Source organism: Equus przewalskii, chromosome 1, assembly GCF_037783145.1.
Source record: "Equus przewalskii isolate Varuska chromosome 1, EquPr2, whole genome shotgun sequence".
NCBI classification, from domain to species: domain Eukaryota; kingdom Metazoa; phylum Chordata; class Mammalia; order Perissodactyla; family Equidae; genus Equus; species Equus przewalskii.
Genome location: NC_091831.1, coordinates 75175391 through 75188431, shown reverse-complemented (window position 1 = coordinate 75188431; position 13041 = coordinate 75175391). Strand labels below are relative to the sequence as shown.

The 13041-nt window shown below is 41.9% G+C and overlaps 1 protein-coding gene across 4 annotated transcripts in view; it reads left to right on the top strand.

The window, feature by feature from the left end:
• Positions 1 to 105: 105 nt before the first annotated feature.
• The window catches only part of MTR (5-methyltetrahydrofolate-homocysteine methyltransferase), a 102977-nt gene continuing 90041 nt past the window's right edge, over positions 106 to 13041 (top strand). For 2 of the 4 annotated variants that reach the window (XM_070568234.1, XM_070568226.1), the window contains exons 1-2: positions 117 to 652; positions 8987 to 9201. Coding sequence is in view for 3 of the 4 variants with exons in the window: in XM_070568226.1 (XP_070424327.1) it covers positions 619 to 652; positions 8987 to 9201 (249 nt within the window). In the remaining variant the exon portion in view is untranslated. Of the gene's footprint in view, positions 1422 to 8986; positions 9202 to 13041 lie in introns of all 4 variants that reach the window. The other 2 variants (XM_008528903.2, XM_008528904.2) reach the window with 2 other exon arrangements.

Below are 13041 nucleotides of genomic sequence, written 5' to 3'. Positions count from 1 at the left end.
GGAGGCCTGGGCTGCCGGACTACGTCTCCCAGAGATCCCTGGGGCGAAATCTCAGGCAATTGGCTGAGATCGATCAGTTTTTACAGCCGCGGGCTCGTAGAGACCAATCACAGGCCAGAGGAGGCGGGACCTCCCGCGCAGAGGCTAGATTGATCGCAGAAACTAAGAGCATTCTAAGTTGTCCGAAGACCTTAGGGGACTGAGAGCTCCACCTGGCGCGCCGTTAGCCACGTGGTCCTCGTCTTCGGGGCCGCTTCCGCGCTCTGTGGGCGACCTGGTCTCTGGTCATACGTGTCTGCCTGCCAGGCCTGCGCCGGGCACAGGCCAGGTGACCGGGAAGAAAGCACGTGCTTGAGCAGCTGGAGCAGCCTCGGGTCCGCCTGTCATCGCGGCGCCGCGCCCAGGCCCCGAGCGTGGCCCAGTGCGTGGCGCGCTGGTGCGGGGAGGCCCCGGGGCCCTCAGTGCCCGCCGCTTCCTGGGCCTCCGGGAGGGGCAAGAGGCCCTAGCCTTGTGTGTCAGGCTCGCCCGGCGCTGGCTGGCTTCGCTCTCGGCCGTCGCCTGTGGAGAGCGTATCTTCCCCGCCGCGTCCCCGGCCCGAGGAGGAGGAGACTCCGCGACATGTCACCCGCGCTCCGAGACCTGACGCCATCCGGTAACGCTGCGCCCCGGGCTCCGCGGTTCCGTTGACTGGTGCTGTGGCCTCCTAGTCCCTGGGCTGACACTCCGTGCGGGCTGGACACGCCTGGCCATGTTTCCTCGCGGGCGAGCGGCCGGCCCCTTCGAACTTGGGCAGGAGCCCCGAGGTCCCGCCTGCACGCTTTCCTCCCCAGGCAAACGAACCTTCCACGCCCTCAAAGCCACCACCCCGTGCGACCGAAACACCCTCCTACGGTCGAAGTAGCTCAGCTTTGCAGTTTGATGGAGCATGTTCCTGCAGGACGGGTGGAAGTTTTGCATGATTTAGTGTTCTTATTCAAGAAGTATTAGGCGCCTGCTGTGCTCAGCCGAAGAAAGTTCAGATGCTGAGAGAGAAATAAGGAAACCCAGAGAACTATTTATAACTACGTGGAACTTTTATTTTCCACTTCAGGTTTAGAACAGTAGTTCTGCAAACTCCTGTGTCCACAGAGTCCTTATGTTAAAATAGATGAGCAGATAGTAGGTGGAGATGGGGGGTAGGAATCTCAAGTGATTTTGATGTTGGTGGCTTTGCATTGAGAAAAAACTAGCACAGGAACTGAATATAATTTTAGCTTTATGATGAGCTGTAGTTCTCTAAGGTCATCCTAGGTTATAATTTGTGGACAAATACACCCAGAAAAACATCTGAGGAGTGAGGTAGGAAATGGAGAAACAGAATCAGAAATAAGGAGCAGTAGGTGTGCTGTGACAGAATGAGGACGTTCAGCTCCAGGAGGAAGGTGAATACTAAATTCATAACTCAGAAGGAAATTGTTCAGAGGTGAACTAGTGACCCTCTTGATTTTCTGGTTCTGATAAATGGGACTGTTAGAGTTGTTCATGAACCTAGTGGAACTGTAACCGAGACGTTTTATCACTGTTGCTATAAACTGTGACCTGTCTCTCTCAAGGGGGTATTGTATGGTTGTTTGAGTAATATCTCTTCCTCAAGACTTCTGGCTGTCTCCTCCCCATATAATTAAAAACCGAAATATCTGATTTCCTTTTCATCAGAAAGTTCATCTGAAGAGTTAGAATACTTTGAATAGTGAGTGATCTTTTTACAGAAAATTGAAGGAAAATTGCTGAGTGTCTGGACCTAGTGCAGTCTCCTTGCCCGAAGGCTCAGCTCCACAGCTGAGCACCAAGGGACCCCGGTTTAAGCAAGTCTAGGGCCCATGAAGGAGCTCTGAGCCAGGCCCTTGGGCCCAGAAAAGACTTCAGGTATATTTCTGCTTCTCTCTGTGTGGGCAACCTGTATGCTGGGATGAGAATCAGGTTTTAACTTCCTAAAAACCCTTAGTCACTCACCGTGTCCAGTCTTAGTGAAGCTTTTTAATGAAGTACTGGAGATTCCTGAATCTCAAGGTTGGATCTTAAGGCTAAATGTCCATGACATCAGACCATGGTTTTACCCCCTTAGGAAGGAGGCTGGTGGGGCAGTAAATACTTCTTGTGAGAAAACTTTTAACTAAAGATTGCTCGGTTTCATCCTTGCCTAGTATTATGCGTGTTATCTGGAATTCAGTTGATGAATGATTAATGAAAAAATAAGTAAGTGAACCAGTAAATTGATATTAGCCAGTTATATATCTCTTAATCCTTCTCTGTCTGATTAAAATCAAAGGGGAAATAATGTATTTCAAAAATGGAATAGTGCACAAGCAATAAAAGAGTGTAGCAAGTTGGTGTGAACTAGAAATAAGAGATTCAAAAGTGAATATTGAGAAGTATTTGCAAGGGACTTGTAGGGCAGCAGTAAAATGGTCTTTAATATAGTAAAAGTAGGAAACTGCTGAGAAAGTATTAGCATCATTTGTTTATAGTGCAGAAAATAAAAATTTCTTTTCCTTGCCCTGTGTGTTCCCCATTTAGCACAGTGGATCTGGGAGTCTTAAGTCAGTCAGACCTACATGGGATCATTATATCTCCAGAGGAGATGTGTTCCTGACGCTGTAATTTATTACTTAAATCCACATGTTAGGGGCTTATTGCTTATGCCTTCATTTTGTCGTTCTTTAGAATAGTTCTTAAAGGTGGTACTATGCGATTTATCCCCCTGACATCTGATTGGTGCTTTAACCAGTTAATCCCACACTTTTTTATCCTCTGGAACACTTCTGTGAGTCAAAATATCATTAGCTAGAAACTAAAATGTTAATGGCAGAAAAAAATATCATCTGAATAAACAAAATATATTGACAAGTCCTCTCAAACTGGGGAGAACACTGTTAATCTCTTAGGCTCACTAGACAAGGACCTTCCTTGGACTCTCTTCTCTGGACTGCGTTATCTGTATACAGATGGTCCCTGATTTAGGATTTTTTTGACTTCATCATGGTGCCCAAACAATATGCGTTCAATAGAAACTACTTTGAGTTTGAATTTTGATCTTTCCCTGGGCTGGCGTTATGTGGGATGATCCTCTCTCATGATGCTGGGCAGTGGTAGCCAGCTACAGCTCCCAGTCAGCCACGCGATCATGAGGGTTAACAACCGATACACTTACAGCCATTTTATACCCATACAACTGGTTTTTCACTTTTAGAAGCCACTGAAAGATAATCCCCTACTGGAAAAGCTTGGGGAATACATAAGGATAAGAATAGTGATCACTTACACCAAGAAATCTGGGAGGAATACCCTTTAGTTTCTTTAAAAGAGAAATCTTACGTTATCCCCTAAAGGATAAATAAGCATGAGGATAATGTAGAAGCAATGGAGTTTTAAGGACCTCGGTTGCAGAGTTGTTTTGTATTCAATCTTTGGAATTCCTATTCGTATTTATTTTATTATGTATTCCCTTTACCTCTATTTTCTATTCACAATTCTCTTGCTCCCCTAGGCAGCCTGTTTCACATATTTCCATGTATTTGTACATGTCCTTGTAGACTCTAGTCTGTGTATATGTGTATTTTTAATTTATATAAATAGTATCTTGGGAGTTAGCCATTTTTGACTTTTTTACTCAGTATTCTGTCCTTACACTACAGCAATACAGTGGTATGTCTGGTTACCACCATGTAGTATTCCACATGAGTATTCACCACATTTTGCTTTGCCGTTTCCCAGGGTTATCTCCAACTTGCCACTCTTTCAGACATCCTCCTTTGTGTTCTATATGGATCTGTGTGAGACTTTGTCTGGGAAATATACCCACGTGCTTTATTTTACTGAGTCCTGCTAAGCTGCTCTTCAGAATGGCTGTATCTGTCTACATTCCTATGTACGTCTTTGAGGGTTCAGATTTTCTTTAGCGTTATCAGGTCCCCTAATTATTGCCCATCTTCTGGGTATAAATTGGTATCATCTTATTTTCTTTCACATCTCTGTGATAGCTAATGAGCTTGAGCATCTCTTCATATACTTGTTGATTGTTGAGAGGAGTTTTCCTCTCCCTCGACTTGCCTATTCATACCTTTTGCCCATTTTTCTATTTGATTTTTTTATTGATTTGTAGGAATAGATTTTAGTCCCTTTCAGTTTTAGACCTTGCAAAATCTTCCTCCAATCCATAATCTGTTCATTACTTTTGTCTATGGTGACTTTCGTTTGACAGAAATCCTTAGTTTTTGTGTAGTCACATTCATCTTTTTTTCTTTTAACATATAGGCTGGGCTTTTTGAGTCTTAAGAAATTTTTCCTTATTCTAAATAATAAAGACATTCTATATTTTATAAAAATTTTCCTAATTTTATGATATGGTTTTGTAGTATATCATATTTGATGGACCAAGTTGCCTCTTTCCACTTTTTCAAAGTTAATTTAGCTTTTTCTGGGCTTTTAGTTATAGAATAAGTTTGTCAAGTTTCTTATAAGAAAATGAGATGTTTAGAGTTTAAAAAAAACCTTTGATCTCTTGCATATACGAGGACTCTTAAGATCTTAGAATTTGTATGTGTGGGGGTGGGGTTGTTTTATGGTAAATAGTGAACTGTCTTAAAGACTGAAAACAGTTTATATTTCTGGAGTGAAAAGTGAATACAGTAGAGGCCCCATGGAAAAGTGCTTAGACTTTTTATGAAAATCGGAGGAGTAGTGGAGGCACACCCCATTGTCAGATTTATAGTGAGTAGAGAAATGCCAAACCAACACTGATGAGGTAGTTCATGGTGGGAGAAGGTACTGCATTTCTTATGTTGTTATGTTAATTTGTCCTTTCTTCTTCCTGTCCCCATTAAACATGTGTGTACTTGCTTATTGGAGGAGATAGAAGAACAAAGACAAGTAAATAATATAATATTGATTGACCATTTTGTTGATGCCAAAGGACATACTTCATTGTTTGTGGAAAAGATTGCATTTTTTCTAGAAGGTTTGAATACTTTTCAAAATTAAATTTCGAATGTGTGACCTACTTCCCCCACGTCCTCACCTTGTGCTCCCACTGGTCTGTTGATTCGGTCACCCAGTTAAGCTCACATGATCTCATTTCAGGGTAGACTGCAGCTACATCCTTTTAAAAAGGAAGGAGTACAGGGGCCGGCCCCGTGGCCGAGTGGTTAAGTTTGCGTGCTGCTCTTCGGTGGCCCAGGGTTTTGCCAGTTCAAATCCTGGGCACAGACATGGCACTGCTCATCAAGCCATGCTGAGGTGGCATCCCACATGCCACAACTAGAAGGACCCACAACTAAAAATATACAACTATGTACTGGGGGGCTTTGGGGAGAAAAAAGGAAAAATAAAATCTTAAAAAAAAAGAAAGGAGTTCAGTTGGGCATATAGGTTAAAGTTTTTAATCTTCTCTCTTCCCATTCCCCATTTGAAACTATCTCCCTTTAATTATTTTCACTGAGCATTGTCATCTTTGCCAGACTGATGTTCATTTCCAGACCTGCAAACATGCCATTCCTGCCTCCTGCCCCAGCATGATTAGGGATGAGAGCCGCAGGCTCACATGATGTTTTTTCATGGCCCACTGGACTTTGTAGTATATAGAACACAACCTTTAGAGTTTCAATCTTAGCTCCACTTCTTGTTAGCTATGTGATAATAATGACATAATAGGAGTAGTTAAACATTGATGGGGTGTTTATGTCAAGCACATATGTCTCATTTCATGACTTGTGTGATTTGAGAGGCCCAGCTCTTAACATCTGAAATATGCTTTTAAATACATTATCTCATTTTATTTTCACAGTTGCTATGATAAAGGCAGAGCTGATATTTTCCCGTTTTGCAGAAGCATGAAATCTTGTCCAAAACCCCATAGCAACTTATGAGAGCTGGGACTAAAACCTGGATTTTGTGGCTTTTGTTATCCTGTCACCATTAGCTTAATCATAATCAGATTCTGAGTGCTTCCCAGCTGACAGGACAGTCACATGATGGGATGTCCAAATTAATGCCACACCTTAATTTGCTTTGTTGACTTTAGCTTGAAATGACTAGACCACTGCCGGATGCCTGCAGTCTTCCTATTATATGTTTCAGTAAGCCCTACCTTTTCTTCACATTTCCCAAAAAGTGATTTTTGTCCCTTTGGTACTTGAAGTACTACTGGTCAGATCATTGGATCTTGACTTTGTTCCTTTTTCAGGAAGTGTTTATCTCACCTGCAAGCTCAATAAACAGAATTAGCCAGTGAGTTGGCTTTGGAAAGGAATAGTACACCCTGAAAGAAACAATGCTCTTTGGGAAAGAAACCAGATATTGGCAAATTTGCCTTGCAGGTTACCAGAGCAGCCTTCCTGAAGCCTACGTGGAGTAATTCAGTCAAAATAGCTCTGTAGCCACCATTTAGCCCCTGATCCTGTATTGTGGACCTGAGACTCTGGACAGGCAGACAGGGCAGGGTTGTAAATTTGCACCCAATGCCAGCTTACAAATATTCATACATTACTGGTTTGGACTTCAAATGACCCCCTCTTCTTTCTCCTCTTCCCTCACTTTTTTGCCATCTCAATTAAGGCAATATCTATTGAACACTTAAGTGCCAGGTACTCTCCTTGGTGTTGCTACAGATAGAGATGAGTTGGTCTAGACTCGGTCTTTTTCTCCAAGGAGCTCAAAAAGCTTACAGCTAGCCCCATTTGACTTGAGCTTTGCTTCTCTCTCAGGGAGCACAGAAGGAAAGGTTGACAAGACAGGCTGGTGTCATTGTGATTTGTTTTAAGTAACTTGTATTAATTTTGGTGGGCAGTAGGGTATTGTTGAAGGTTTTAAGTAGGAGAAGCAACTGGTTTGAAATTGTTCTTTGGGAAGATTAATCTGGTAGTGGGACATGGGATGGATTTGAAAACAAGGTGACGAGGTACAGTGGTGAGGTGGTGATCTCTACTTTTCTAGGACACTTGATTGTTGACAAAACATCGTCACATCTATGATCTCTTTTAACCCGTAAAACAACCTTTGTGGTGGGCAGAGCAGGTATTGTTACTCTTCGTTTTTTTGAATGCAGACTGAAGCTCGGAGAGGATTTGTGATGGCTGGAATGTGTAGTGAGGGTTTGAAGAAAGGATTGGCATTGGTGATGGAAGGTGGGACCAGTGCGAATGGCATTTTGGAGGCCAAATCTGTAGCCTTGAGATCTGAGTAGATGTTGGTTATCTGGGAGAATAAAGAGTCAGATAATAGCTAGATTTTCTGGTCAGATTTCTGGGAAGGGTGATACCAGTCCAGAAAGAGGGAGATCAGACAGGGAATGTAGCCGGTTTGGTTTTGAATATTAGGTTGAGGGGTAGGTGGCTATTCTAGGTGGTGATATCAGGTGGACAGTTCAATATCTGGGTCTAAGATTGGGGCCAAGTGTCTCTGATAATTAGAAGGTCATTGGTGACTTTAGAAAATAATTTCAGTAGAGTGGTGGGGGAGGATGCCACATCAAGAAGATAAGTTGAGGTATAACTGCTGGAGGTGGGAAGGGATAGATGGGATGAGCAATGGGAGGTGTTGGGATGGTGGTGATTAGGGCTGTCTGGCCACACGCCCAGTTGGGTGAGCGGTGCAGGATAAGTTGCAGAGAGACCGAAGAAAAGACCCGGAGTTGGTGAAGGAGACGTATGGGTTTATTGGGAGTTACTTACAGGGAGGTCCAGTGGCAGCTGGCTGGACAGTAATGTGCACCTGCAACCTCGGGTGGGGAAGGGGTTTCTTATATAGGCGGGGCACATGAAGGCTATATGCTTGCCAAGGGGCTCTACTGGGTACAACCAGCATTCCCAGGAACAGTAGCTCATGTGGAGGGGCTCTCTGTCCCTTTAAGACACGATGTTCTGTAAGTGAGATACAGTAGGATCCAGGCTGTCTAGGCGCTAGATTGTGACAAATCCCAATAGCTGGGCGTCTTGCTCAGAAGGGAGCCAAGAGGACGCACGGTTGCAATGGGCTTGTGGGCTTTTGCAGAGCAAGCAAAGCCCAGGCCTTAAAGGTGTAGAGAGAAGGAAAATAGAGTGAGCCAAGCTGCAAGCAGATTGTTAGGTGGGGGGTGGTGAATTTGAGGAGTGCCCAACAGAAGGCTTCTTTGTATAGGATTAGGTGAAATCACCTGTAGAGTGAAAAGGGTGAGAAGGATTTGGTGCTAAAAGAGAGCCGAGGTTTGGGACAGCAGATATAGGAAGTGTGGAGGGTAACCCAGAAAAGGTGAGCCAAAGAAGAGGCTCAATAATATGGATTTTCATTGATTCTAATCAGAATTCGAATCTAGTTTTGTGACTTTCTAGTCGTTCTCGGAAACCAGAAAATAGGATTGGAAAGAGTAGGCATTGGTGGCTTTTCAGGGCTGGGAATTAGGAGAAGTCAAGGACCTGGGGAGAGTTGAGAAGTTCTAGGGTATTAGCTGGTTATTATTTCATAGATGGAACAGAGGTGAGTAAAACCCTGTGTGTTGGCTATTATTAGTTCTGGCAATAGGTGGGGGAGACAAAGTTAAAAATTTAAATGGCAGTTTGGAATTATTGGTGGTTTTTGATTATGCACGCTAAGTCTCCCTACTGAGGGAGCATGTGCACAGAATTAACAGAGAGCCCTGAAGACTTTCTTCTGTGGCCTGGCCTAGCCTTGGGTCACTTGGCTCTTTGCTGCCTGTTTTCCTCATCTCTGAAACAGGAATAACTACAGCCTACTTTAATCTTGGTTTGGTGCTTCACCAGTGATTTTGCTCCGTGTACAAGCTTTTATTGTATTAGGCATTATTATAACTCAAAACATTTTGGGGCAGCATTTTTCTAGTGTTGTAGTTATGAGTATGTCTTTTATAAGACCCATTTACTCCTTATTGTGAATTGTTCTAAATTACTCTAGACTCCCTCTCCAGCCCTCTTTTTCCCCTTCAGTTTTTAAAGTCAAATTTTTAATTTCTTTACAGCAGGTATGAAGAAAACCCTGCAGGATGAAATTGAAGCTATTCTGCAGGAGAAGATTATGGTGCTAGATGGAGGGATGGGCACCATGATCCAGCGGCTTAAGCTGAGTGAAGACGACTTTCGAGGTCAAGAATTTGGAGATCACGCCAGGCCTCTGAAAGGCAACAATGACATTTTAAGTATTACTAAACCTGACGTCATTTACCAAATCCATAAGGTAAAGTCTCCCCAGGTTCTTGCATTTTCATTCCGTCATTCTACAAGCCGTTTGTGCACTGAGGGCAGACCGCTGCACGGAAAGAGTGATTTGTTCCAACAGCAGGTGTTGGACACCAAATAAAAGTCGTGCACTGTGTTGAGCACTTAGGATAAGGAGGTGAGGAAGGTAGGTTTTCTGCTTTTGAGGCATTTATTCTCGAATGAAAAGCCATAAAATCATGGTCACATTAGGCTTTTCACATACGCTGTCTTATTTAAGTCACTACAGTGGCCCTGATGAAGTAAAACTGAAAGGGAGTTATTATTCTCATTTTGTAGATCTGGAAACTGAGGATCACAGAGGTTAAACAACTTGCCTGACCTTAGAGAGATTTACTGACTTGAAATCCCGTGTTCTTTCCTTCCCTTTTTCTGTCTCCAGTAAAAATGGCAAGTCAACATAAAGAGATCAGAAGCAAGTAACTGGGTATTGCTAGACTTTAAAATTTAAAAATAAACATAGAATTAAATTGTTTTCTACGTTATCATAGGAATTTTATTGAATTATTACTAGAATAGATAATAAGGTGATTTAATCTCTTTTCCTGGTCTAGATTCAATTAGAAGGACAAAGCATATTTACCAGTAAGTGAGAAAGGTTTATCTTCTGGAGAAGTGCATTGTTATAGGTGTCTCAGGCTCTTCTTAAAAAAAAAATCACCTAAACAACTCACTCACTGATTGATTCATTGAGTGTGGAAGGGGTCATTCTATTGGGTGGTCAAGACTTTGGTCTAGCTAAGATGCAGAGTGGCTTCATTGGAAAGAAAATAAGAATGCCTTTGCTTTGATCATAATGGGAATTGTAGGTACTGCAAGATTCAAAATTGGTCCTTGAACAGGTTTGGTTCTGCAGGAAGAATGGTAACTAAGTTTTTCCGCTAGGCCGTGAGAATACATAGTCAGATCCCATTGTAAAATCTCAGTATATTGTTGATTGGGAATGTTGTCATGGGTATGAATTGCTCGGTATGGTTACAAATATCAATTCTTATAATACAGTTGATGAACTCGTACGAAATACCATGCCATGTGGCTTTGTCATTATTGTTCACATGGGTTATCCTTATATAAGCTTCCTGAGGGTAGGAATTTATGCCTGTTTTTCACTCCGCATCCCCTGCCTAGACCAGTATCTCACACATGGTAAGAGCTCGGTGAATACTGTTGAAGGAATGAATCGCTGTCCTGTGTATTAGATAGGCATCTGGATACAACAACAAGGTTGCCATGATAGGTACATGAAGCAAAAATGGCTGTAAATACAATAAGATATACCTGGCTATGGCATTCCTGGGTGAATATTTACTGGCTGGAGTTGTTTGAATGTAGAAACCAAGTCGTGTTCATGGACAAAGAAGGGAAAGAGACTGGGTTACTTTCACGCTTATTCCTAGTGGAGTCAGTGATGGTAGGTCAGATCCCCTGATGTTTAATTTTAATGGAATGTCCAAGTTATATTTGTAGTGAAAGTGCCTTGACAGTAAGCTTCTTTGATTGTAATCCGAGTGCCTAACATGAAGCTTTTGATTGCAGCGGCACCCATTTCAAAGACATCCATCTTGAATCAACACCTGCCAGCTCTATGACGCAGCTACTAGCTGAGCAACTAAAGAAGGAACCGGGCAGCTCCCACCCATGAACTTTCCCTTTCAGAACGCCCTGGGTGACCCAGATAACTGACCGTTCGAGTGACTGCTTTTCCCTTCTCATACCCTAATTCCTGCTCTTATGTTTTAAATTCTCCAATAAAGCATGAACCCTCAAAACCTAGGCACCCCACCCTCGATCCCACTAAATGCAGAACCCTATGTTCACACTCGTGTACTTACCTTTCTGCATCCTCTGCCCACCTTGCTCTGTGGCCCCAGGCGCCCCATGCCTATATCCTCTAGGACTTGTAGGTAATAAACCTTGTTTTTTCAAAAGTCCCCTGATAGTGGTTTTTGAGGTTTGTCTTGCAATCCTAATAAACACAAGGTCCAGTCTAGCCACAACATTGGCTTAGGTGATGCTCCAACAAGTAGTGCAGCCCAGCTAAGTGCCTCAGGCTTTTCTAGCTGAACGCCTCATTATTGATAGGCTGAGACCCACAGGAAACAATATTTAAAACATCTGTTAACCTGTAGAAATGCTGTCGTTAATGCCCTCCTTTGATCTTGTCAGCTTTTTCTGGAGAAAACTGAGGAGCAGAGAAATTAAATAGCTTACTCCAGATCAGGCATTTTTTTAGTTGGTGAGAATAAGATTGGAATCAAGGGGTGTCATATCTGGAGCCCATGAGTGGGATATTGAGCCAGGAAAGAAGGTGGAGAGAGTGCAGAGCTAGAAGAAACACCTTTTAAACTTTATATTATGGAAATTTTCAACCCTATACAAAATTGGAGAAAATAATAACTGGGAATTTAGAAATATTTTTCCGTAATTATAAGGACAGTATGTGCTCATTGTTAAAGGAAAAAAAAAAGGTCTTGCTAGAAAAGCGTAAAGGAGAAAATAAAAACCACTTATAGTATCAATACCAAGACGTAACTACCATTCACACATTTTAATTTACATTTCAGTCTAGTTTTCTTTACTTGGATTTTTAAAATTAAATCAAGATTATATTACTTCATACGGGTTTATAATTTACATTTTTTACTTATATACCATGGGCATTAAATATTCTGAAACAGGGTTTTAATGACTTCACAATAACCTGTTCTATGTATATATCGTCAGTTACTTAACTAATCTCCTTATTCTTAGGCATTAAGGTTGTTTTCAGTTTTTCTTGCCTTTTTGAAAAATTTTAATTTGTTCTTATAAAACAAAAGTTGTAGATAAGGATAGATTCCTTTTTGACCACTACTCCAAATTTCTATTTTTTTCTCCAGAGATAACTACGTATATTAGTTGGTGTTTATCTTTCCATATTATTTTGTAATTCATTTTTTATATATGTATACATGTGTATACATATATATATGTACATATATATCTGTAGAAATCTCATATTACTGTTTGTGTGTATGTAAGTTTTAAACTTAATGGTGTCATGCTTTATATATCAATTTTGTTTTTCTACTCCACAATATTTTTGGAGATCTTTCCTTGTCATTATATGCAGAGGTACACAATATTTTTTAGCTGCCACATAGCATGTAATAAAATGGATATATTATGGTTTATTTAGCTATTTCCCTATTGATGGATATTTGGGATGTTTGTGACTTATTGATATAAATGTGTAAATCTTGGTTTTCATTTCCCAGCTCTTCTGCAAACAGTGTTCATCAGCGTAGGAGGGGCTGGGTACTCACTGTTGGAAAATCACGGGGGTTGAGGGATTCCAGAGTGCTCCTCACGTTGAGGTTGAGGTGGTGTCCAAGGAGTGAGACGAGGAGGAAAGGTTTCAAACAGAGGAAACAGGAAGCTGGCCACCACGTTCCTCAAGATTCTAGTAAGGGTGCAGATCTGATTCAGTGGGACTAGGAGATGTGGATGGAAACAACTGTGGTCAGAACTGAGATCTCAGAGAGAGTACGGTTCACAGTGAGGATCAGATGCTGAGGATTAGAAGCAGGGAGAAGGTAAGGGAACAGAACTAATGTTTGTTGAGTGCCATCCTGTGCCAGACACTTGATGTGTTGTCTATATCATCAAATAGCCACCCTGTGAAGAAGGGTTATAATACTTTCAAATGAGGGAACTGAAACTCAGAGAGTTGAAGGAACTTGACTCAATTCACACAACTTAGTGTGTGAACTTTGTCTGAATTCAAGTTCTGCGTTCATTTATTTACACCACGTGCCTT